Source organism: Mchenga conophoros, linkage group LG17 (assembly GCF_057382185.1).
Source record: "Mchenga conophoros isolate Kocher_MC1m ecotype Shallow Benthic linkage group LG17, M_conophoros_male_GT1.1, whole genome shotgun sequence".
NCBI classification, from domain to species: domain Eukaryota; kingdom Metazoa; phylum Chordata; class Actinopteri; order Cichliformes; family Cichlidae; genus Mchenga; species Mchenga conophoros.
The window spans coordinates 24,162,500-24,189,109 of record NC_140542.1 but is presented as its reverse complement, the minus strand read 5'-3'; the positions used below and the strand labels follow the sequence as shown (position 1 = coordinate 24,189,109).

The 26,610-nt window shown below is 41.5% G+C and overlaps 2 protein-coding genes across 2 annotated transcripts; one reads left to right on the top strand and one right to left on the bottom strand.

The window, feature by feature from the left end:
- Positions 1-2,133: 2,133 nt before the first annotated feature.
- pmch (pro-melanin-concentrating hormone) lies at positions 2,134-7,286 on the top strand. Its single transcript, XM_085251244.1, has 3 exons — positions 2,134-3,569; positions 6,888-7,029; positions 7,131-7,286. The coding sequence occupies exons 1-3, from the start codon at positions 3,339-3,341 to the stop codon at positions 7,178-7,180; spliced, it is 423 nt and encodes a 140-aa protein (XP_085107370.1). The 5' UTR covers positions 2,134-3,338; the 3' UTR covers positions 7,181-7,286.
- Positions 7,256-26,405, bottom strand: parpbp (PARP1 binding protein). The gene is made up of 11 exons (XM_085251242.1): positions 26,354-26,405; positions 24,862-25,017; positions 21,438-21,674; positions 21,207-21,311; positions 18,659-18,829; positions 18,387-18,541; positions 15,721-15,904; positions 15,388-15,569; positions 14,174-14,255; positions 8,653-8,836; positions 7,256-8,083 (listed from the first exon to the last, which is right to left on the bottom strand). The coding sequence occupies exons 2-11, from the start codon at positions 25,009-25,011 to the stop codon at positions 7,770-7,772; spliced, it is 1,764 nt and encodes a 587-aa protein (XP_085107368.1). The 5' UTR covers positions 25,012-25,017; positions 26,354-26,405; the 3' UTR covers positions 7,256-7,769.
- Positions 26,406-26,610: the final 205 nt, after the last annotated feature.

Sequence of the window (26,610 nt, the reverse complement as noted above, 5' to 3'; positions counted from 1 at the left end):
AGTTAGCTTGTTTATATTATGCTAACATAGCTGTGTCGCTAGCGGTCACGTAGCACATCATTATATACCAGCTAGCCAAACTTCAGTAAACCTACAAACGTCACTGCTGTTTAGTTTTCTGTCTTCATTTATGTTGGAAGTGATAACAGCTGTTTTAATTTGTTTCCAAAACCCCGCAGTCAGGACATGCTATATTGTATTTCGATAGAAGCTAGCGAGCTAACTTCCTGCTAACTTCTAACTCCGTTAAATGTCATAAATTCCGTTTTCGTGGATGCCTGGATGTTAAACACAATTGTTACACCTGGTAGAGCAGAACGCTGATCATTTTATTAAAGATGAAAGACTTTAGACAGTGTTTCAACTCTCAGTAATGCTATAGTGATCGTTTGATATATGGACCTGCAGCGGAGTTTAGGCCCAGACACGGCTAGTGACGTCAGACTTAACGACCGGATTGGCGTTTGAATGAACGGCAACAAGTGAAGCAAAGGATTCCTTTTCTTGGCCTTTTGTATAGCACTGTTCTTTCTTTATCATTCGGCTTACTTTTTATCATATTGTAGGAATGTATTTTAATACCTTGGCTCCTTTTTTACCCTGGAGAAAACCTAGCATTAATTAAAATAGGTTGAGTTGTTTCACCCACATAGGGGGACATCCAGGGCAGACACAGAACTCCATGGAGTTATATATCTTAAAAAAGTCTGGGATTTCCTTTGGGAACTACCAGAAGACTGGAAAATGTTGTTTGTCAAAAGGACACTACTTAGCCAGCTGTCACTACAGTACAGATAAGGTAAAGAAAATGGATGGATGGATGGATGGACTATTTACATGTACCATGATCTTTATAGGCAACAGTAACTGGCGGATTATAAAGCATGACCCAAAACACAACAGTTAATGATTTTTATGACTTTGGAAGAGTGAGTTTTTACTTCAAGAGTCCAAAGTGAGAGCAACAGGGTGGAACGACTGGAGGATGGACGAGCAGGTGGGTTTGAGAGGTGAGTACTTAACTAAGACTTTCCAAATGAGCCAGATCAGCATGAAAGAAAGAGGTAAGTGATACAGGCAGAAAGTGAACTCTTCAGCTTTTCAGGGGCAACTACGGAACAAGATATCAAAGACGTTAGCACAGGGGGGAACTTTGGAAATTACAGAAGCCATAGAGAAGCCTGAATGCTGCTCTACTATTGACAAAAATATGGCAGAGATCGGATGTTTTAGTTGGTCTTTAAGTTCAAGATAGGAGATGAGGAACAGGTCAAGGAATGGGCATGAACAGGAGACTCCATCTACAGGTTAAACCCATCCTTTACCTAAAGAGCTAAGTCAGTAAAAAGCATGGGGAAAATCCCCTGAACAGTACAGGACCATGACAACATTTTCAAACCACAGACTACTTTAACTATTTTAACTTTCTCTGATTTGTGTGAACATCAAAACCTTCTGAACACCATATTTTATACCACAACCACCATTTTTTGTTGGACCAAGGTTAAGGTCTTTGTTCGTAGGGGTGCCTCACATCTGTAATTTTGGTTTGCATCAACTGGAAACCTTGAAGGCAACAAGTAAACAATAAGGTGTGAAAGGACCCCTTTAGTGACTTCTACAATAATAATAATAATGGATTGGATTTATATAGCGCTTTTCAAGGCACCCAAAGCGCTTTACAATGCCACTATTCATTCACTCTCGCATTCACACACTGGTGGAGGCAAGCTACAGTTGTAGCCACAGCTGCCCTGGGGCAGACTGACAGAAGCGAGGCTGCCATATCACGCCATCGGCCCCTCTGGCCAACACCAGTAGGCGGTAAGTGAAGTGTCTTGCCCAAGGACACAACGACCAGGACAGAGAGCCCAGGGACCGAACCGGCGACCTTCCAGTTACAGATACGCTTCCCAACCCCCTGAGCCACGGTCGCAGAGAGCTGTTTGCATGCTTGCTCTGTCAAATGTCACCAAAATCAGAAGAATCAGTTTTCCAGAAGCCACATGCCTGCACAAGATTACATGGAAACCCAGCAAATAGTTCTTGAGGCACTTGCAATCTTGATTTAAGAGGTGTACTCCCGATTCCCAGAACTACTGGAAAAGCATTGATTAAAAAACCCGTCTTCAAGCAAAACAATCAGATTGGGGTGGGGTTTTTTTTTTAAATATAGCTTCAAAACAACCAATATAAACATTCTTTAAACAACAAAGAGAATTGCTTTCACTTGGCTGGTGATATAGAGGCAACAGAAGAAGAATGCTAACCCTAACCCAGGTTAACTAGGAGGCTTGAGCTCAACCTCTTTTAAGATAAACTTTCACTTGCCATTTAATTGGACTTTTTTGGTTAGATTAAGGAACATAAACTATGTGGTTTGCCTAAAAATGTTCTCCTTTTAAATTGTAAGATAAAATGACCAACCTGGCTCAAAACCATGTAAAAGTGACCACATCAGAACACACTGTACTCGCACCAGTTAACGAGGCCACAAAAACATAACTTTAAATAAAACTTGTAATAAGAGCTTGCACAAGCAACCTGTGGGTTTAGTCTCCTTATAAATAAGATGAACCCCTCCTCCAGAATTTACAAAAGAGATATATTGTTAAATTTGTGACTTTTAGATAAGCTGACATGACTTTTGTTTTCATCAAACAGAATATGCTAGCCATTTCAGCCTATTTTCCGTCTTTGAGCCAAGTTCAACTAACAGACTTCTTCTATTCAAAGTCTTGGCAAGAAGGTATAATAGTGATTGGCGATACCAGACAAATAATCTAAGTAGGTGCCTTTTTACCTGAGTCTGGAGGCGACAGCACCTTGTTGATGGGGATCTTGTTAAGTCGCTGATACCTCTGAAAGACTCCCTGTGTGAGTTGTGTTTCTTACTGCAGCAAGTCTCCATCTTATCACCTGCTGGGTTAATTTCAACATGCGGATTTTGAAGGGACAGATTTGAATCAGTTCCTACCCTTTGACCCTCTATGAGCCTTCTTTCCCCGAGTTCTTTAATGTGGTTAAAATTATAGCACACCATGTTTCCCCATCTTTAATAACCTTAATTCGCCAAATCTTTAAATGTACTAAATGAAGTTTGTCACCTTTTGCTTCCCTGTTAATGGACTTATACCACATCTCCTGTGACCTTTGATCTTATACGTTGATGTGTCCCTGTGGGAGACATGATGATGATTTTGTACATTAAACAATTGTGAGCTGGCAGCAAAATGCTCTCTCCCTCAATATATAAAGCAGCTTAAAGTCCAATCATACCAGTTGTTAAGGCAAGGCTCAACTGGCGAAAGTCTTAAGAAATAAACATTGTAGATACCATGATCTCTGTCTACTCTGTCTTCTTAACTCTGCTGCTTTTCACTGAGCTGAGCAGCCACTCAGTCACCGTAGCCATGCCTGCAACTAATGCAGAGGATGGTACAACAGAAGAAGACAGCCTGGGTTTGATACTGGGTGACGAGTCGATCTCTGAGCCCGCTGTGATCCCACCGGTGTTCAGGCAGCGCCGAATCAGGGATGAAGATGGGAACCCAACAATCATCATCTCGGTAAGTGTTGCAACTTTCATCATGCATTAACGTTATTCCTTTTTGTTGCGACTTTTTAGCCTTTATTGTTATCGCACAGTGGAGACAAGATCTCCCATTTCTTTTCCTTTTCCCCTGAACCCCAAATGGTGTGGGCGGATGGCTGCCCCTCCCAGAACCTGGTTCTACTGGAGGCTTCTTTCTGTATGAAAAGAGTGTTTTTCCTCCTCATTGTTGTCAACTGCTTGGCTTCAAAGGGGTTCGTTTGATTGTATTATTGTAGGGGTCTATGCCTTTGAATATAAAGTATATAATGCCTTGAAGGGATTTTGCACTATATAAACAAAATTGATTTAAACTGAAGAAAGAACATTTTTCTTACAGTAATATATTTGAATTGTACTCAATATACAATATATACAATAATTTTTACTACGCTGATCCTGATAATAATCAGGTGTCAGTCATTATGGTTATGTTATAAAGGATTCTGAATTGGTTGAAGGTCCAGTAACTCTTATTAAGAAGTATTAAAGTAGTTCTTTGTAGTACAAGTGTTGCTGGAACTTAAACCTGAGCAGATGTCCATGCGCCTTTGAAGTAACAAACTAATTTTACAGTGTGGGCCAAATACAGTCCAGTTTGATCTGAAGTGGGGGAGACCAGTGAAATTTCATATAGTTTTAACTACATGTTTTATGCCCGAGATACCTTAATTTAAGGAAAAGAAGTGCAATTTCAACTACACGTCTTAGTTTTTCTACATGGAAAATAAAAGCTGTTGTGGCAGCCTGACTCTTTGTGCTTGTATTGTAAAAAATAAATGTGTAAAATTACAGCAAAAGTTCTGGTAGCTAAAATTACCAGACTGTTCTGTAATTATAAAGGAGAAAGCGTTCATTAATTCTTGTAAAAAATATCCAGAAATTTTTATATTGGATTATGAAAAAACTTATATAAAACTATAACTGTGTAGGTAATTGTCAAGTACTTTGATGTAGAATAAAAGCCTGTACAGGTGGCCCTGTTGAATAAGAAATGCTTTAAAACTTTAAATCTTATCTCTCTCTCACTATATATATATATATATATATATATATATATATGTATATATATATATATATATATATATATATATATATATATATATATATATATATATATATATATATATATTTCTTGGCTGCTGCCTCAAAGCACACTGTGTGCTGTCTATCTTGCGTGCTGCACAATATCGTTTATTATTTAGTAACTATTGATATCTATGACTAGCTAGTTTATTGTGATGGTGCTTTTTTTTACAGGTGACCCAGGAGTTTTTTTTTTTTTTTTCTCTCTTCCCCCCCTTCTCACCGTCTCTTCTCCCCTTTGGTTTTCTTTCTTCCTCTCCCCCTCTTTCTTTCATTCTTTCCCCCTGTCCTATTAAAAAAAAAAAAAAAAAAAAAAAAAAAAAAGTTTGACACCCCTGCTTCCACACTGTTCCCATAAAGGATTCTAATTTTCCCAAAAGTCCCCACAAAACAAAGGAGCTTGTAACAAAAACACACTCTTCCTGGAATGTAATTACTAATATTGCAAAATCAGTGTTGTTTTATGTTCATCTGAGACAGTATTTCTGAGTGAATCTATGGACAAGAGACTGATATATGCTGATTTTTGGTTTGGAAATAATGAATTGATATTTTCTTCTCTTTGTAAGGTGACCTTGGGTATTAGAAAGGCGCCCTCAAATATAACGTATTATTATTATTATTAGGTATAGTTCATTTTTATTCTTGAAGTTGACTAGAGTTGCTCACAGTTCAAAATACTGCTTAAAAAGCTGCGCACGTGAGGCTATATCCACACAAGGGAATAGCTCCTTTGAAATGAAAATGAAAAATATTACCTCAAGGTCTGTCAAGAATATGGAAAAGCAAGAGGTAGGCATATAACACTAACCGAGAAGAAAAGTTGGCCAGTCAAAAGTCAATAAATAACAATGCACTACACTGTCTGACATTAGAAAAGGAGGTAAAGTTCCACACCATTGATGTTGCAAGAAAAAAATCTAAATTTTCGTTGTTGACAAAAGGCCAAAATACCCATGTACATACTACGTACATCCATTGCAGCCCTTTTCCCCAACTGTTTAAGCTAGCTTTCTTTTGATTGCTGCCCCTCATTTTTATTTTATTTTATTTTTTTACAAACACCCACAGAAAATATGGAAAAAACAATTAAAGGTCCACTTTTCACAATACTAAAAGGCTATTTAACCAAAGACCAACCTTGCTTCGAATCCCCACCTAAACATAGTCTTACACTCTCCTGAACAGGGATGTCAAGCTCACTTGACATTGGGGGCCACATACCGAGCCCACTTTGATATAAAGTAGAGTGGACCTGTGAAACTATGTGCTAAATGTGTAAAATGACAAAAAAAAAGTTATGGAAGTTCATTGCACAGACTGTCCTGTAAATAGAAAATATAACGTTTTCATTCATTCACAGTGGGCTGGATATATTCTGGCGCCCAGGCCTTATGTTTGACACCCCTAGGGTAAGCACTATAATTAGTGCTTAAAGAAAATTATAACCAGCGATTTTGATTCTTTTTTGGATCAAATTAACTTAACAGCAAACTATCCACTGTCATTCAGCCTAACACTGTTCTGCCAGTGACGGTCATGCCTCATAAATCTTCATTGTATGAGATTTTTTTTCATAACAACCATAGTTCAACAACAAAGAGCACATTATCTCCATCCTGTGACTGAATACTTGACCCCTTTCAATTGGCCACCGTCCTCGCTTCTACTGTTAAGTCAATACTTCACATAAATCTATAAAAATATTTTACGGCAACGCTGGAAAACTGGGAAATACTATTAAGCGAAAAGGTCAAATGATCACAAGCCTATAAAGATTTATTGGACTCTCAGTGGGAAGAATGACGATATATCAGTGTTTCCCCCAAATGTTTAGCTGCGATGTGTAAAAGGTTTATCTGCAGACTGCGTCTTGTGTGTTATGAACAGGGTGGTTATCTCTGTGGTAATGGGAAACAGGCAGCCATGATGGAGACAAAGACATCTGGGCGAACCGGAGCTGTGGAAGAAAACGGGCCACTGTGATATAGTAAAAAATGAGGGAACACATTTCTTCCATTTGGGGTTCTTGTGGCTTGGATCAGCTGGTAAAAGCAGATCCAACACCTGTACTACAAGTAAAAAGGATAATCTTTAAAAGCTGTTCCTGCAACCTGACCATCCAGAGTTCACATCCTACAGTACGGGAATGTGTGTGTGTGGGCTCCGGGTGTCACATGTAATCACTGATCAATATGATGTTTTTCAGGATGCAAGGCTGAAAGGGCACAGTGTTCGAGGGCTGAACCCGGCCTTCACTCGGAGCCTTCCTCTCCTCGCAGATCGAAGCCTGAGCCACACTCCTGCCGAGTACAGCGTGAAGATAGATCGCAGAGATACCGACCTTGACGGTAAGCATATGGAAAACCAGCATTTCTTGGAAAATAAACTTAAAAAAAAAAAAATGCCATATAAACTCAACTGCTCTATGTGGTTTCCTTTCCTAACCTAGTGCTGCGATGTATGATTGGAAGAGTGTACCGGCCCTGCTGGGAAGCATGAGCGACGTCAATGAATGTTTCCTCCTGTATGGTATAAGAAGATTAATTTACTTGTAGGAAATAAAGCAGACAAACATGGAAAACAAAATAAAAGTTTATTAACAATTGCAAGCTGTGTGTTTAAAGAGTGGATGTAAATGGTAGAATCTTGAAAATAATTGAAAGGTAAAAATTTACATACTAGCAGTGACGATATACATTTTATTTCCAAGAAGGCATTATTAGACTCATTTTAAAATTGATTAGTGATAAAGTGCAATGACCAGCTTGCTTTTCGCCTAACAATGTTGGACATTTTAGTGACATTTTCAGAAAGAGTTAAATAACACTGTTGTGCACATTTCATACGAAGCCTCAGTGTAGCTTAGCATAAAAATATTTAACTCTTAACAGCAATCACTAAGTCACTAAAGATCACGTGATATTTTACCGTGTGTGTATATATAAAATACTCGAGGTTAAACAAGATGACAAATGATTCTAAATGGCAGCCCAAGCTGGAGTATACTCGTAGTACACAAGCTTCAGCTGCTTCATATAAATATCTGATAGAAAAGTCCTTATTGTGTCATCGTTAGTGCAAACACTGGTTAGACTCTGAAGAAACTGGTCAGCTTCCCTTGTCCAGCTATGAGCTTCTTCTTACTCAAGGCCTTGCTGCCATTTTTGCCAGGCATTTTGACTGATGTGCGAGTTGGCTGTTTCTTCTCCGGAGGCTCATTTTCAGATCCACCGTGTTGGTCCAGCTGCTTTCTCTTGTTACCCCTGCTTTGCATCTGAAAGCCAGTTCCCTTTCCATTAACCAGGCTTGCACCTTGTTTTGGGGCATTTCCACTTCTTTGCTCGAGAGCAGCCCCCCGCTGTATCTCACCCCGTGCCTTATTTGTACATTCAGAGGACTTGGCTGCAAATGTAAAAGAAAAACAAAAATGAAATAAATAATTAAAAAGCAAAAGTAAGTGTGACAAGTTGGTAGGGGGGAAAGGGAAAAATGTTGTGACGAAATTGCTTACGTTAGCTGCTAGTTGAAGCAGGCTGTGTGTTTATTCTCTGAACCTGAATTTCAACATTTGTCATGTTAACCTGATGGAGCAGAGCCTGAATTCCCACGGAACAAAAAGCAGAAGGGGGAAATGGGCAAAAAGTCTGTACAAGACTGTGTGTGTGTGTGTTTTGTTTTTTTACGACAGATGTGGGGGTGAGGAGGTTTTATAGAATGGGAATTAATTTAACAGCAAGTTGTAAGTACCAGTCCCACAACTGGGACTGAGAAGGCTCCAAGGCCGGAGCTGAGAAGGTGAGCCTGGGCCTCGGTCCAGCTGTGTGCCGTCAGAGGAAACAGAAGTCTGTTCCAGCAGATAAAATGCAGCACGTCTTGTTCTGACATTTGACATGTTGCTGAGTACAAAAAAATAAAAGATGGTGGTGGGGTAGGGGGTGTAGCTTGTAAAGAAAAATAACATAAACTTTTACCTTTTGTTGAGTCTTCCACATCAGAGCTGCACCCATCATTCACAGATGTGGTGGTTTTAGCTTTGGGTGGGTGCACGCAAGTGGGAACCTGGCTAGTGCTCGGGAAGTCCAGCACACGGTTGAGAGGGAGCTCTTCGTCATTGTAAGTGCAGGCGAACTGGGATCGGATGACTCTCTCTCGGACCTGGAATAAATGCAAAACAACTGAAATCCAGCTGATATGGCGACTGGTGATCAGTATCAACAACTGAGGGCAGGTGGCCGAGATTTTTCTGGCTCTTTCTTTTGGCGTTTTGAAACAAAGACCCTTTTAAGTACTTTTCCACTCCTGCTCAGCCAGTTTCAGCAGCTGGATCTGCTAATTAGCACTGAAGTACACAAACTACTTTCTTTCCTTGCTCTGATATTGTAATCAAATGTATTATAGGCCAAACCTAAAAGGGAACATGCATATCTGCACTAAAATTCGTGGAAATCCAACCAACGGCAGTCAAGACATTTCACAGAAAGCACAACTTCTGTGGTGTTAAATCAGAAGAATTTTTGGCACATCTCAAAAAGGTTTTCTCTGGAGCTAAAGGAAAATTACCAGCGCTGCAATAAAGTTTTATTTTTTTAAACCACTTTTGTTGAGTGGGGTTTCATGTACTCAAGTGTAATAGACTTTTCTTTTTATCATCAAGAAAATGCGTCAATTTCTGTCAAATAAGGTACCACAAAACAGTCATGCTTACGTCTGAAGTAGCCCCGAAAAACGTGACTCAGAGCCAGAAAAAACACAATGTGTGAAAAGTATGGGGATCACGAAAGTCATTAGCATCAATTACCATTATTAGGTCATTGTAATCCATCCAATAGTTGCTCAGATCTTTCAATAACAAAAACAATAAAAGGGTATGGTTTTTAATTAGGGGATAAGATTCCTGGCTTTTAAAGCATGTTTTATGTTGGGTTTTTTTGAACAACTAAAAGTTTAATATGTTGCTGAAATCCCAGAAATGAGAAAGATGAGATTTTCTTTTCTAGCCAACTGATATACTGTGCATTGCTCCTATCAATTACCACATCCTTTAAAAAACAAAAAAACAAAACAAAAAACCCAACAGCCAAGTTTCTATAACAAAGTGAATGATATTGAAGCCTACAATCCCAGCCCAGGGGCACACACAGATCCACAGCTTTTCATCCACTGTTTGATGTACGCCTGCTTGGGATTATCACAATCCAGGGATTTCACCCTTCAGGCCAATGGGCCACAGTAAGGAGAAGAAATGTGAGAGAGCAAAGCTTGGTGGGTCCGCGGAGCACAAAGGGGATCAAAGCCTTTGTGCTTCTCAAAAGAACTTCTTTAAAGAGGACCTAAAACAACAGAAACCCCAGCACCGAGGCACACTTCAGTAACGGAGCTACTGGTTGCATGCTAATAAAACCTAAAGAAGATGGAAGGGGATGGAAGAGCTGCACGGCCAAACTATGACCCACAGAGAACAACTAATCCAATTACAACAGGTGGAAGCCTGACATGGCACCTTGTGGTCACATAGCCCTCATTCCTCCGAACACAACTGTCCTGAAATAACCTACGTCTGACCCGACACCTGACCGAGACATTCCTGATAGCATTTTAAAAAGCAGGTGCAAGCCATTTCTGCAGCTTTGTGTTCTGACATCTGCTTTTGTAGAAGTGAGAACAAAGCAGTAGCAGGTGCAGCGGAACCAGAGCTATATATAAAATAAAATGAATATATAGCTAAAGGTGAATGCACCTCATTTGAACATCGTTACTTGTGTCACAGAGGAAGCAGGAGTTTTTCTCGTGTTTTTCAATGTTTTGATCATCTGTGGTAATAGTGGAAGGAAGAAAGAGGAGGAAAAGAAAAGAAAAAGACCTGGAAACAACCCAAAAGCAGAAACTAAATCTGTCCATCTCTGTGTGTGCCGGTTGACGTCAGTGCATGATGAAACCGCTGGAGAAGTCTAGGATAAAGTCATTTAGCAGACAACAGGAAACAATAACCTTTCAAGTTTCCCTTGCTAGTCGAGTTACGCGACTGATATGGCATCTTCAAAGTGAAATTGATGCAGAAAGCTTCCGCTCACCGAGTTCAGGAAGCGGTGAGCTGCCCAGGGACCATTACAGCGCACTCAAACAGGAAGGCAGCCAGATTGTGGGGAGCTAAAATGACATCTGGTAGCACAATCAAATAAAGGAGCTATTTCACAAAATGTGTCTAGCATACATCTTCTAATAAGTGCTTCACACTTCATGTTTGCTTAAAGGATAATAGCTTGCAATCTAGAGCTGGGTGATGCAGCAGCACTACCCTAAAAATACCTCTTACCACCACAAGAAAAATAAAATGGCATTACCGGTATATTCTGAGAAATAAGTTGTCTTTTTTTTGTTGCTACAATTAATTTTCAGTTTCAGAAAATAGCATATCTTAGCAATTTGATCCAAGTATTACATTTCATTCAGTGTAACTCATAACAACAGTCACACTCTTTACCCTTAAAATATAAAGCAATATTTTAAGGGAAAGACAATAATACAAACAAAACAGAAAACCACCAACAATCTTGATTCCCTATGAGCAAGCACTTTGGCCACAGTGGGAAGGAAAAACTCCCTTTTGACAGGAAGAAACCTCAGGCAGAATCAGGCTCATGGAGGTGCAGCCCTAATTGAGACCAGAAAGAAGGACAAACAACACACTAGAATTTAAGATGTAAAGTGTCCTATCTCTAAGGGAGAGACCAGCTCATTTCTGCCGCTTGTATCCACAATCTCGTTCTTTCAGTCACTACCCACAGCTCGTGGCCATAGGTGAGGGTAGGAACGTAGATCGACCGGTAAATTGAGAGCTTTGCTTTTACACTCAGCTCTCTCTTCACCAAGACAGACTGGTGCAGCATCTGCATCTCTCATCACTGGCGAACAAGACCTCGAGATACTTGAACTCCTCTACTTGGGGCAGGAACTCATCCCTGACCCGGAGTGGGCAATCCACCCTTTTCCGGTTGAGAACCATGGCCTCAGATTTGGAGGTGCTGATCCTCATTCTCGCTGCTTCACACTCGGCTGCGAACCGTTCCAGTGCGAGCTGGAGGCCATCACCCGATGAAGCCAACAGAACCACATCATCCACGAAAAGCAGAGATGAGATTCTGAGGCCACCGAAGTGAAAGCCCTCCGCCACTTGGCTGCACCTAGAAATCCTGTCCATAAAAATTATGAACAGAATCTGTGACAAAGGGCAGCCCTGGCGGAGCCCATCACCCACCGGGAATGAGTCAGACTTATTGCCGGCAATAATAATAATAATAATAATAATAATAATAATAATGGATTGGATTTATATAGCGCTTTTCAAGGCACCCAAAGCGCTTTACAATGCTACTATTCATTCACTCTCACATTCACACACTGGTGGAGGCAGCTACAGTTGTAGCCACAGCTGCCCTGGGGCAGACTGACAGAAGTGAGGCTGCCATATCGCGCCATCGGCCCCTCTGGCCAACGCCAGTAGGCGGTAGGTAAAGTGTCTTGCCCAAGGACACAACAATCAGGACAGAGAGCCCGGGGATCGAACCGGCGTGTGAACCAAGCTCTTGCAACAGTTGTATAGTGATCGAATGGCCCGTAGCAATGGGCCAGACACCCCATACTCCCGGCGCACCTCCCACAGGACACCCCGAGGGACACGGTCGAATGCCTTCTCCAAGTCCACAAAACACATGTAGACTGGTTGGGCAAACTCCCATGCACCCTCAAGTATCCTGGAGAGGATAAAGAGCTGGTCCAGTGTTCCGCGAATCAGGACAAAAACCGCATTGTTCCTCCTGTATCAGAGGTTCGACTAGCGGACGAACTCTCCTTTCCAGCACCCTGGCATAGACGTTCCCAGGGAGGCTGAGGAGTGTGATCCCCCTGTAGTTGGAACACACCCTCTGGTCCCCCTTCTTAAAGATGGGGACCACCACCCCGGTCTGCCAGTCCACAGGTACTGCCCCTGATCTCCACGCAGCATTGTAGAGCCGTGTCAACCAGAACAGCCCTACAACGTCCAGAGCCTTCAGGAACTCTGGGCGGACCTCATCCACACCAGGGGCTCTGCCACCAAGGAGTTGTTTAACTGCCTTACTGACCTCGCCCCCGGAAATTGGCGGGTCATTCCCCTCATCCCCAGACTCTGCTTCCTCCTCGGAAGACGTGTCAGTGGGATTAAGGAAGTCCTCGAAGTATTCCTTCCACCACCTGACAATTTTCTCAGTCGAAGTCAGCAGCGCTCCGCCAGCACTATACACAGTGCAGGTAGAGCACCGCTTTCCCCTCCTGAGACGCCTGACAGTTTGCCAGAATCTCTTCGAGGCAGTCCGAAAGTCTTTTTCCATGGCCTCTCCGAACTCCTCCCACACCCGAGTTTTTGCTTCAGCCACTGTCCGAGCTGCATTCCGCTTGGCCTGTCGGTACCTGTCAGCTGCCTCCGAAGTCCCACAGGCTAACCAAGCCCGATAGGACTCCTTCTTGAGCCTGGTGGCTCCCTTCACCTCTGGTGTCCACCATTTGGTTCGGGGGTTACCACCATGACACACACCAACCACCTTGCGGCCGCAGCTCAATGCAGCAGCTTCGGCAATGGAGATGCTGAACATGGTCCATTCAGACTCAATGTCCCCACTCTGCCTCGGAATGCAATGAAGCTCTGCCGGAGGTGTGCGTTGAAGATCTCATGGACTGGGGCCTCTGCTAGACGTTCCCAGCACACCGTCACTACGCGTTTAGGTGCACCGGGTCTGTCCAGCGTCCTCCCCCACCACCTGATCCAACTTACAGGACTTAAAGGATCTGTAGTTAACAGCTAACGTACAACATCTTGCCATCCATGCTAGATACCAGAGCACACCTTCAGGAGTCTAGTGGAGTCCATACCTTGACAGTTCAGGGCCGTTTTGGCAGCAAAAAGGGGCCAACGCGATATTAGGCAGGTGGTCATAATGTAATGCTTGTGTGACTGAAGCGAGTGAACCAGAGAAACGTTTAACGTAAACACTCAAATTCGACTCTTATCGCCATAAAAGACTTCAGATGGGACATTCTGTGGGACAACTGCCCTTTGCCAAAGTCTCTAAACACTTTCCTTGTGAATTTATGGTCTCACTGACCCGTTTCAGTTTATACGGGATAAAAATTTTTGTAAATTTTAGTGATGCTAGGTAGGTGCCAGAAAAGAGGATTTTCCAAGAAAACAGGCACTGTTAACAGGTTACTGGTTTGAATGCCCCATACATAACTTTTTCAGCACGCTCGAACCAACACTAAGAGCTAAAACCCAGCTGTGCAAACGGGAAGAGTGGAAGTCAGTTAAGATGAGAGCTTCAGCTAAGCAAATAAATAATATAAAACCAGGAAGAAATTACAGGATATAAAGACATTATTTTCAATGTTTGGACATCTGATTCAGTTTGGAGAGGTTCATATTTAGGATTTGGGGCTCTTGGACAAAGGGGCCCACGTTACCTTGGGTTTGAGCAGGTCTAGTCGGCTCTGGACTCTGTTCTTTAGGGGTTCTGGAGAACATCCAGTAGACACTTCAGGGGATCTGAGGAGAGAGAGCCACAGCGAGAAGCAAAGAAAATTTTTCAATAAATTAAAAAAGCTACAAGCTTACATGGCCACAGTAACCGAGAAATCTGCCTGCTATTTCTTCAAACAACGTTCTCCCTTTAAAACTCTCACCATGTAAAGATGTTTTCACTAGCATTAGCCGTACAGTGTCACCCGCCCCTGTAGCCACAAACACAACCAGTGGCTGTATTATTTTTATTTCAGAGCAGATAAATTGTTCCACTGTGATGTGGGAGGATTTTCCTCCATACGGTTTCAGAGGAAAGTCGCACAGATCCATGTTGGCCTATTTTATATTTCAGGGGGATTCCCACTCTCACTGAACCCTGTGGTAGTGAAAAAAGTCTTTACTGGTTTCAGACTCAGATTCAGAGTTTACTGCAACAAACTAATCACAAATATAATTATTCTCTCCTTTGGCATTATTGTGTCACTGACAAAGAACTGAGGAAAAAGAACTCAAGTGATGGTATTGCTTTGGAAAGAAACTCACATATTTGGACTCTTGGGATCAATAACCCATACAAAATATTATAAGAAGACCAGCAACATCTTTCAAGAACTTGCCCATCATATTAAGGCAGACAGTAAACTACAAGCTCATTTAACTCGAATTAATCCGACGAGGCTGTGAACACGATGAAGTTCCAGTTTAACATAGAAAAATTAATAAATACAAAGTAGTGATTTTGCTCTATTACAGTGTTATATAATGTAAGCGCTCTTTACTGTGTTTGCACATGGCACTGAAGGAAATGGTAACAGTCACTTCATGAAATTTGGGTACTGCACCACTAGAAATCTAATATTTGGATAAGACAATCAAATATTAAAAATTAAAACTAGATAAATTGATATTGTATTTTTGTTTCACTTCTTTAAAAGCAATTTTTTGGTTGACCTTAAAACCCACTATTAGTCAAACTCCCCTAAATTTACTTTTATTTTACTATTATAACCTTTCTTCTAGAGGTCATCACATAATGCAGTAAGTCAGGCCTGCTTTAATTCTTAATTTTGCCAAATGTAGCCTTAATATTTATTTTAACCAACTGAAAATGCAGATATCAGATTTTGAGTGAACTGCAGAATTAACAGGAACCAACCTGAACAGCGTGAGGACGCAGGTCCCCTCTGCTCCACCGAGGACGGGCTGATCCTCGGACAGCAGGTCGGCTTTGCTTTGACACGGAGGAGTCAGGGCTTCTTCATCCAGCAGCGCCATCAGCACCTTCACAGTGTCACGACCTCCGTATGCTGTAGCGTGATTGACTGCATACACTTTTGGCTGGGGGTGAAGACCAACATAACTACAGTCACAGCTCTGCCAGATGGTGAACAGACAGTGAAACATGAAGTGGGTTCAATGTATGGACTTGTGGCGAGAAGGAAAAGCCCAGAGTGGAGCCAGCTGGCTGAAAGCAGAGGTTATACATTACCCTTGCAGGACTTATCCCTGTCCCGCTTCCATTAGCAGACTGCTTCTGGATCTGGTGTAGCTGGCAGATCCTCTCCTTTAGCTCCTGTGCAGTCTCCTCAGCAGCAGCGTACACGGCATCTCCGCTGCTGCGACCCTTCACCAACACCGCCCTGATGGCGGTCACCAGCCTGGCTCCACATACACTGGGAAGTCAACAAAGTGACAAGGGAACAAGAAATGAGCTACAGGAAGAGAAGAAACGCTGAATAACTTTGGAAAGGAGCAGATTCTTTCTTATGCGGGACACACAGTGGTTTTCATCTGGATGGAGTAAACAGTCTTCAAGAGTTCAGCCAACATTTGCCAGCATGAATAACGCTCTCGCAGAAAAGCCGGGGCTTTAGTCTGAATGTCTTTAAAAGATATACTGCTTCTTCACTTTCAATTAATTGGACACTGAATTTCAGGGCTCAGAGTAATTGTTTCAGCATTAACATCCAGTAGAGCTTTATTTCACTATAGCAGAGTTTTGCCAATGTTAACAGTTATAACAGTTACATGGTCACTGCACTCCGGTCTGATTTTCCTCTTTATGTCGCAGTTGGGAGGGGGGGTGTTGATCCGTGTTTGTCTCCACAGTATGTCCAAAAATCATAGCAACATATCACTTATGTAAGTTTCAAACAGTCAAGTGCACCAAAATGTTTTGGTGGCGAGGCGGTGGTCCAAACCTGACCCGGCTCTGATGCGAGGGAGCGAGCGCGCCTCAGTAACAGAATCATTTGGGAAAACAGATGTTCGCTGAACAAGGGGCCCTGAACTCGCCACAGAAGGTGTTTGTATGAGGAAATACGGTACTCCACTGAGAGCGTAAAGGCACTGCCTGCTGAAAGACACGTTGGCCATGCTCATCAGCATCTCATCAGACGGGAGTTCTCAACGACCCGCGTGAACTGAGAACCCTCAGAAGAGCAGCGAGAGTTGAACACGGCACTGCACAAACATCATGTGTTGTTATGGCTCGAGCGAATCCGCCGTTGCTACTGGGACTGCTTACAAAAGGCTCCTTCTGCAGCTTCAGCTCAAAGCTCACATGATTGAACTGCTAAATTATTTGTGATAGCCACTTCTGTTGTGGTGCCAGATGCTTTGACATCTAAAATAATCTGTAACAGTATAGAGAGTGATCTGTGGAGCTCTAGGTTTGATGATAGTTCATCAAAGTGAGCGAAGCAAACACACGGGGAACAAGTTATTTAACAAAGATGGGCTTTGATGTAGCAAAGATGAACATGCTTTAGCAATCCAAATGTTATCATGCTTAGATGGGAGTCATTACAGGGATTTGGGAGGAAATAATAAGAAGCAGTGGGGGGACAGGTGGATTTTATGATCACAGGTGTGATTTCAGCACAGTCTGATCCGCCCTGCTACAAATATTCCCACCAGTCGTAGCAGCGCACTGCCAAATCCTTGAATTCACAAGAACTGAGTCAGCTCCTCCAGAAAGGAAGTGGGATTTAACCTGAACTGAAGTGGAGAAATTCAAAGAAAAATCCAATCCAATTATAAATCACAAGTTTCACTGTGCTTGACTTCAGCTGCCGCCAGGTGCTCAGCTTTTCTTGGAATCTCTGCATTCTCCTCATCAGCTTAGGATGACTCTGGATATGAAATACATGTGTGTGTACTATAAAAGGACAAGCTATTAAATACTGTAGAACAATTTGAAATTATTAGGTATTTATCTGAAACTGAAAACCTTTTCGGGGTTCCCTCAGGTCAATAAAAGTAAAGAAATCTGTTACTTATATTGCATGATTCAAACATTTTTAGTCATGCTTAAACATTAACACAGTAACACGCAACAGTATGTGTGTTACAGTAAACTAGGAAAAAATGACAGATTCTTTTACATGATTTTTAAGGTGTTCTAGAAATGATTACCTGAAAAAATAATTAAAGACCGCTTTTTGACAAAAAAAACAACAACAAAAAAAAAAAAAAAAACCCCATTTACTTCAATGCCCACTTTGTACAAAAGATTTAGATTTCAAAAACATTTGTTGTTAATATGTTGATTAAGAAGACTATTAATTAAGTGCTACTTACATAAAAATATACTATATATGTGTGAATGACATGAAGTGATATAGCTAGCCTCACAATGTAATTAACATTAAACTAAGCAGATGCTTATGCTAAGCTTACAAGCTGTAAACAAAGTAGGAAACATAATTCATCTTGTGTGAGATGATAGCCAATGTGTGATAATTTATAGGTTAAGAGGCACTAAAAACTATGTTATTCAGACTCCAGCGTTTTGATAAAGCTAGAGTAGCGTGTTCTGTTGGTATTTAGATATTATGTGAAACTAAGCGAAGCTGCTAGCTACAAGTTAAAAAAAAATTGAAAAAAAAGTTATATGGTTGAGAAAAAAAAAAAAAGCGAACAATTTTGTTTTTTCTGTTGTTGAAAATCTAAGTGATGCCTGATGTATTTATAACTTCTATTGCAATTTGACTTCAATTCTTTAGAAAACAAAGAATTTCCAGTTCAGGTGATAGAGTGCATCTCAACTTCCCGACATTTACATTTAGTTCTGTCTCTACGGTGGAGGCGTATGTCAAACTAAGCAGCAAGACAGGGAGCAAGTGGAAGCCTGGATCAAACAGTTCTGTGTACCTTGGGTCGGGGATCTCCCCCAGTATTTCTTCCAGGTTGTCTACAAACTGGACAAAGTCAGACAGGCCTTTGACATGCTTTCTCAGTGGGTCAGATTCAGCTGGAGCATAGCCCTTCCCTCCAAGCTGGAGAGCCCTAACAAAAGACGTCACGGCCTGCAAAAAAAAAAAAAAAAAAAAAAAAAAAGCAAAAGCATGAGAACGACCCAGATGTTGCACCAGAGAGGATTACTCTCATTTACTTGAGCACATAATGACTGGGGGTGTTCTTACCAAGAACAGAGAAGTGTTGCTGTTGTGCGCAGCATGCTTGATGTCAGTAAACGCCTGTCGTCCAAGAGTGCGACTGGGAACGTCGAGGATTAGCGCCATGGCAATGTCGTTCTTGGTGTTTACCAGCAAATTCAGATAGGAGCAGAAAACGCGTCTCACAGCCATTTTCACCTACAGACAAATAGAAAACACACAAGACCAAAGATTTTTACATTTTAATAAACTGTCAACGGTTCCCCAAGATTATAAGGGAAACTAACAGAAAGTCTATTAAATCTTAAACTGGGTAACGTGTTTGAGATGCATTTTTGGTTGCATCCTCTCATTGGTATTATGGCATTCAAAGGCTAATGAACAGTTAATGAACAGTGCAGCACGGTGGCACGGTGGTTAGCACTGTTGCCGCACAGCAAGAAGGTCCTGAGTTCAATTCCACCATCAGGCCAGGGTCTTTCTGTGAGGAGTTTGCATGTTCTCCCCGTGTTTGCGTGGGTTCTCTCCGGGTACTACGGCTTCCTCCCACCGTCCAAAGACATGCAGCTTGTGGGGATAGGTTAATTGATTAATCCAAATTGTCACTAGGTGTGAATGTGCGAGTGAATGTGAGTGTGAATGGTTGTCTGTCCCTATGTGTTAGCCCTGCGACAGACTGGCGACCTGTCCAAGGTGCACCCCGCCTTTCGCCCTATGACAGCTGGGATAGGCTCCAGCGCCCCCCGCGACCCTGAAAAGGATAAGCGGAAGCGAATGGATGGATGGACAGTTAACGTCATGGCATTAATGCAAGTGCTTAACCAGCACTTTGGAAATTTTGGGTTTTGTTTACTTTCATTTTTCAGATGAAAAACTCATGATGTAACTACACATTGTGTCAACCCTCCTCAAACAACTGTGATTAGCCAACTCAGTACCATTGTTTCCTCAAGTACATTTCCTGCAACTTCTACTTCAAATAGATTGGAAGGGTTTGGGTCAATTTGAAGAGAGAAAAATCAGCGCATTCTAGTGATTTGGTAGCAGAATTGAAAAGCAACAGAGGTACAGTAGGAACAAATATGAATACTGTTTCATATTATATTCATACTTTTCTCAGTATCAGAAGGGAGGTGTCCTTCTTGGCCACTGTATTTAAATATGGTGGTGGAAGACAGTGGCTGCACACCCGCTCCTATGCATTTATAATAGATTATAAGTGTAGTTTGTTGGAAGACATAACTACACAATGTATATTTATCCTTTCCTTTGAATTAAATAACCTCAAAAGGTTACTGACTGCTGGTGCCAAGGAGACTGGAAACAAGCCCGATCAATAAACCAGGCACCTAATAGATACAGTTAAACCTTCAGCTCCCTTGTTTCCCCAATTAGTGACCATACCAGATAGAGCCACATAGAGTTGTGTCTCCTCATTGTTTCAAACTGGGGATGTTCTAGGTGTAAGGTGACTGTGTTAATCACCACATCATAGATGGCAGCTAGGTATCACGTTTATAAATCTCTCCCCTGTCTTGACCTTACAATAGTTTAAGAAGAAAGGCTACAATTAACATTAAAAACTAAAGCTGAAAAAAACAAAACAAACAAACAAACAAAAAAAAACCTACCTGGAGGAAATATTTTAAACGCAAAATGAAATAAAACAAAAACTTATATTAGTACCTCAGTTTTTTTTATTTTTTATTTTTTATTGTTTTAAGACCAAACAAACCATCCATCAGTTATATTGTAAGGTGATAGACAGAAAATCCCAACAACCAGATGGTCTCCTATGAACATGATTTTGGCAACAACGAGGAGAAAGAACTCTCTTTCAACAGGAATAGACTGTTTAGGGGTAAGGGTCTAGAGATATCACTGAAACAAAAATGTACGGATTTGATGGAGAGTTATCTGCTGTATTAGTTTGCCATTCTGCAGCCAAACAAAGCAGAGACTCCAGGAAGTTACTGGAACCAGACAAGACAGCGGCAAATTATTTTTATTTCCCTATTTATATTAAAACAGCAGATAATCTCTCCGTGTCTGTTTTTACTTCTGCTAAGCAAACCAGCAACAACATTTACTTCAGTAAAAACCTTCGGTCTGAAATGCCCAAACTGGAAAGTAGCTTTAGTTCCCGAGTAAAACGGCTACAAACAGCAGCTGGCATCGCTCCAGTAAAAAATTACATCAGCACAGCAAGCCTCCTCTCTAAAACCCCATAAATTTGCAAGAGGCAGAAGAGACCAGCAAAGAGACTGTGTTACAGAAGCTCCTGTGTCGTGTTTTAAACATCTGCCTGGTAATTGAATTCACATTGCACCCTTAAATCTGAGTGATGTGATATAGAGCTCCTGTCAATAAGAGCAGGATGGATTCCAGACAGAAATTACACTGAAGGCTGGGAAAGCAAAAGCATGGATTACTGCCTGCAGGAGAGAAGCATTTCATATTACTAAAACACAATATTCAAAGGCAGAAGGCAAAGTGGAAATAAAGGATTTCTTGTGGGAGTTTATGAAACAAGTTGCACCTTTCACTGAAGCAGAAAAAACACAGTTGGGCCTACCTGTGAGCTGCAGGACCTGCCTTTACCAGATGGGGTTGACGGGACTGAGGAAACTGGCAACTCTGGGACTTCCACGTTGCCCGATAGGAACTCAAACAGCTGGATCTTGGCAAAAGAATTTACAAAAGCAGAGAGAGAGAGAGGGGATAAACCGATTGGCCTTATCTCCAACTGTGTAGCCAGTGTGATCGTCCACAATCAACATCATCAGCCTGATTTCAACCAGCTCACCAGGCTCACAGGCTCCTCTGGATCAGAGTCCACCAGCCTCAGCTGTTTGTACATGAAGAGGAGATCAATCAGGTCGATGGTGTTGGAGCGTTTCAGGAACGACTCGTATGCCTCCACAATGAGATCATAGTTCTCCAGGCGTGCAGGGCTGGGGGGCAGCAGGTAAAGTTTGTCTAACAATAAGTGTTTCCAGGCCATCAGGACATCACTCAGAGCCACTTTGAACTCTCCGCCATGCTGTCACAGGAAGAGAGAAAGCAGCATGTGCAATTACAAACAGCCTGGAAACAATCAGTTCAAAAGCAAAGAGACCTTCTGCAGCCGTCCAAAAATAAGCCATGAGTGGTCTCACCCGGAAACCTGCAGTAATGTCATCAGTTATAGACGTGATGACAGTCGGCCTGATGGTTCAATTGAACTATGCCGTGATGATGATGTGAAATGGGCTCACACAGCCTCGCTTTTACGACACCGGATAACAGACACACTGTATATTTTTCCTCCTTAATTCCATTTATTTTCCATTTTGCGAAAGAGGAAATTCATCAGTTGCCTCACCTTCAAAATTCAACTTTATCCTAAATGAGTCCAGAAACATTAACATTTAAAAAAAAAATGAGTATCCTCAGAGCGACTGAGAGTGAAGCGTGAAAGGCTGGGTTTACAACATGGTTGCTGTCACAGTACGTTTCAATTCAGTTTTAATTTTCCAGCACCAACTCACAATAAATCAACTCAAAGCTCTTTATATTGGCAAGTGTCAGAAACGTCCAAAAAGACGAGATTGCCCGTAAGCAAGCAAGCATTTGTGACAGTGGGAAGGAAGAACTCCCTTTTAACAGGAAGAAAACTCCAGCTGAGCCAGGCTAACACAGGGGCAGCCATCTGCCATGAATTGGGGAGGCAGAAAAAAAATTAAGAAAAAGAGAAGACAAAAGTTAATGCCATGCAGCAGAGTGCATCATGGGAAGTCCCACACAAGCCTGAGCCTACACCAGCTCAACTAACAACTGATTCAGGTTCACCTGATGCAGCCATAACCATGCTTTACCAAATCATTATCAAAAGTAAGAGTTTGAAGCCTATTCTTAAAACAGAGCCCGTCTCCTGAACCCAAACTGAGAACTGGTTCCATAGTGGAGGGGCCTGACAGCTGAAGGCTCTGCATGAGATTGAAGGAATACAACACTCCAGTCTGGAAGTACTAAATAAATGAACTGTGTCTGTGAAGGTTCTCAGTCATCCAGGTCATCGTAGTCAAAGGAGCTTGCAAAGAAAAGCGTCTGGACTTCTTTAAGTTGCTTGAAGACGTTTCACCTCTCATCTGAGAAGCTTCTTCAGTTCTAAGGTCAAATGGTGGGGAGTCCCAGATTTAAACCTAGTGGGAGTGTCCCCCCACAGAGGGACAAAAGGACCCCCTGACTCACATCCTGGGCCATCTGACCTCAGGAATTCGTATGATAAAGTGGGGCCAGGTTTCACAATGAGCTCACCTGAAACCCTGGCTGATTGGGACCCACACCCAATTTCACACCTTGGCTCATCAGGGGGTCCTTTTGTCCCTCTGTGGGGGGACACTCCCACTAGGTTTAAATCTGGGACTCTGCACCATTTGACCTTAGAACTGAAGAAGCTTCTCGGATGAGAGGTGAAATGTCTTCAAGCAACTTAAAGAAGTCCAGATGCTTTTCTTTGCAAGCTCCTTTGACAATAAATGAACTAATTTTTCAGCGTCAGTCTGAGACAGGATGTTTCTATTTTTAACAAATATTGTGCAGATTAAAGAAAACAGTCCTACATATTTGTTTAATATGTGCAGCGACGGATATATCCTGTTATAAAATGGCTCTAAGATTTCTCAGAGTGTTACTGGATAGCCTGACCCTTTTGTTAAATAAAGGGCCTAAAATGCAAGTTATTGGTTTACCATTAGACAAAGTTTGATAACTTCAGAAAACCTTGGGCTATCAGAATTGCTGCATTTCAGCTACTTTAACTTTACTTTTAGATGGATTTTTTTTTAATCTGTATATATAGGCATTTTTAAGCATAAAGGGACCAAACTACAGAGGAATAAAGCTGATCAGCCACAGCATGAAATTATGGGAAAGTGTAGTGGAAGCTCGATTAAGAATGGAGGTGATGATTTGCGAGTGGCAGTAGGGTCTCGTGCCAGGAAAGAGCACTTTGAAAGTCAGACGTAGACCCATTGAGACTTTGTGGATTTAGTCAAAGCATGTGGCGAGGGAGGAGGTGAGTTACTGCATGAGGAACTAAGTAGCAGCAAATGGCACACATGAGGGCAATGAGGTGGGATAGGTGGTTTCAAGGTAGAGGTGAGACTGCATCAAGGGTCATCTGTGTGACCTGTCCTTTATAGATATGAATCAGATCAGTAAAAGTATTTTAAAGTGTATGAATAAATGAATCAAGTCCAGAACCGTATTACTTAAAACTGAGTAACTTTGAGGTGGTGTTGCAGCATTTTAATAAACCTATTTTAAACTGCATTTTACATCCAATCTTTTTTTGTAGTTTCTGTGTATTCCTTGTGGTCTAACAACAAAGCTGTGGAAGAAATCAAGATACATGTTGTGTATTATTTGTGCAAAAATGATGCAATCATGAAAAAAGCCCATCAGCTACGCAGTCTGAAAACCTTTCGACTGGTACTTTGGGTCAAAGCGTGACTTTTGTGGCTTGTGAAAATAAGGAGCAGGCTGATGGGAGATCTCATCTAGAGAAGAGGCGTTCAAATCAGTAAGACTGAGAGTAAGTGCATGCAGGTGAAAGAAAAAGGAGCACAGCAGAGAACGAGTTGGTGAAGATGAATTTGAATATTTGTGGTCAACTGTTCAAAGCAGCAGCAGGGTGGAGGAGATGGATGAGAATATAAGGAGAAGGGTTAGAAGATGTCATGTGGCTTAGACAGTCACTCAGCTGGATGCAGCTGAGTTAAAGATGCTACGATTGTGATTGAGTGGGACTGTTAGGGAAGAGTGCAGAAAGGTGGGTTATTTAAGATCTCCATGTTTTCAATCATTATCCAACACCAGCCTCTTATGTTGCTCACAAAAATACACAAATTAATAAATAATAAGCACATAAAAATAAAGCTACTATTTGTGGTAGAGTGTAGAGGATGAATTCAGAAGTATGACAGCCTGAGGAGATAAACTGCTCTGACGCCTGGAAGTTCGGCAGCTGATACTCCTGTATCACTCGCCAGATGGCAGCCTGGCTTACAGGCTGTGCCTGGTGTTGTCTTTTCATATCCTTTGAGCTCTGCGCAAATTAGAGGATGCTGCTAAAGATGGAGCTGGCAGGCAGGGGGGAAACTGGAATGCCACAGATGAGGTTGATGGAGGTGGTGAGAGAGGACAGATACAAATAATCTGTGGTATTTTCAGGGTGTTAGGGTTACCTTTTTATTCACTTCTGCCATGGCCACCTGCAGCACCATAAGCATGCCATCAGCTCCATGAATGGTGGTCCTCTCAGACTGTAAGACCCGGTGACGCTCCCTCCTGAAGGTTTTCACCATCAGCTTGAGTTGGTCTCCTGTACCCTCCATTATTCCCTTAAACAAAAGCAACAAAAAAAATTCTATCGCACATTTAAATGCAACAAAGTTGACCAACGTGCTTCACAATTAAATAAGAACAAGAGAAAACATTAATAAATTTTATTTTTTTTGAGAGAGAGAGAGAGAGAGAGAGAGAGAGAGAGAGAGAGAGAGAGAGAGAGAGAGAGAGAGACAATGACAATGTATTAACATAAAAACAAAACATAAAACAAGTCTGATGTTAAACTGAACTTGATTTAAAAGCATTTTGGACTAAAATGCTGCAATGGAGAGATGAGTGTTGACGACCCAAATAGAGAAAACTGCGGTAGTCCAGTTTAGAGGTGATGAAGGCATGAATAAATTTTTCTAGGTCTTTAGGAGGAAGATGATGCTTCGCAATTTCACGTAACTGATTAAAAACCGATTTCACAACTGTGGACACTTGCTTCTCTAATTTAAAAGAGCCATCTAAAAACATGCCGAGATTTCTTACAGTGTGGAAATTATGACAAGCAAGAGGACCAAGGGCATCAGTTATCCAAAAGGGCCATGACTTCCAAAAACAATAACTTCAGTCCTATTTCCATTTAGGGCGAGAAAATTGTGTTTTAACCACTCTTTAACATCATGTAGGCAGTTAAGCAGAAGGTGAAGGGGGACAGAGACATACAATTTCAAGGGGAAGTAAATTTGGATGTCATCAGTATAACAGTGAAAGGGAATGTGTATTTCCTGAAAATGGATCCCAAAGGTATCATGTATAAAAAAAAAGCAGAGAGTTGGATCCAAAACAGACACAAAACAGACCCCGGTGGCACACCACAACAAATAGGGGGAGTATTTCCCAATAGCAACAGAAAAAGACCTCTCTTTAAAGATAAAACTGTGCCTTTAAGACCAACGACATGGTCAAGTCGGATAAAAATAATGTTATGAATAACTGTGTCAAAGGCGGCAGTCAAATGTAAAGTGACTAAAGCAACAGAACAACCTTAGTCGACAGAGCTTCCTTGAAAAGGCGAGAAGGAAGAATATCTTGAGGGGAATTCGAAGGCCTTAAGTTACTGATTGCTTCCTTCAAGAAAGGAAAAAGTCACTGGCAAAAAAAAAAAAGAAACCCTCAAAACCAATTTATACATATAGTTCTTTAAATACAGAAAGACATACCTGAAATTAATTTAAAGACTTAATTTTCATACAGGGTCTCAGTGGCATGTAACACCTTCGATAACTTGTAAGTATTTCACAGCAAAAATGTGTCCACATTTTACATCTACAACTACATACATATATACAACACAGCGTTTATTCACTTTACATTAAAAAAGACTGATTAAACAACGCAAACCTCTTAAATTGCTGCAGTCTTCCAAGAGCACACAGCCACGACACAAAGCAGCTGTTTTGAAATTTTAAATTGCCGATGACGTTGTTCCTTTTTGTCCAATCACCTCTCAGCAAATAGCGGGGGTGAGATTTTTCTTTTCGTAGAGATATTCAATTCTAAAACTCGACAGCTAGCTATAAGTTCGTGTCATTAGACGTGTTTCAAATAAAATCTTTCAGTAACGCTTATGGATTTTCTAAAGTGGTTTAGACTTTCTC

Coding starts and splice junctions, on each gene's coding strand:
- parpbp (XM_085251242.1), bottom strand. CDS start 25,011: ATGGAGGGTACAGGAGACCAACTCAAGCTGATGGTGAAAACCTTCAGG. Junction 18,830..21,206: donor GCAGGTCCTGCAGCTCACAG/GTAGGCCCAACT, acceptor ATTTGTCTGTAG/GTGAAAATGGCTGTGAGACG. Junction 8,084..8,652: donor TGTGGAAGACTCAACAAAAG/GTAAAAGTTTAT, acceptor TTACATTTGCAG/CCAAGTCCTCTGAATGTACA.
- pmch (XM_085251244.1), top strand. CDS start 3,339: ATGATCTCTGTCTACTCTGTCTTCTTAACTCTGCTGCTTTTCACTGAG. Junction 3,570..6,887: donor ACCCAACAATCATCATCTCG/GTAAGTGTTGCA, acceptor GATGTTTTTCAG/GATGCAAGGCTGAAAGGGCA. Junction 7,030..7,130: donor CAGAGATACCGACCTTGACG/GTAAGCATATGG, acceptor TTCCTAACCTAG/TGCTGCGATGTATGATTGGA.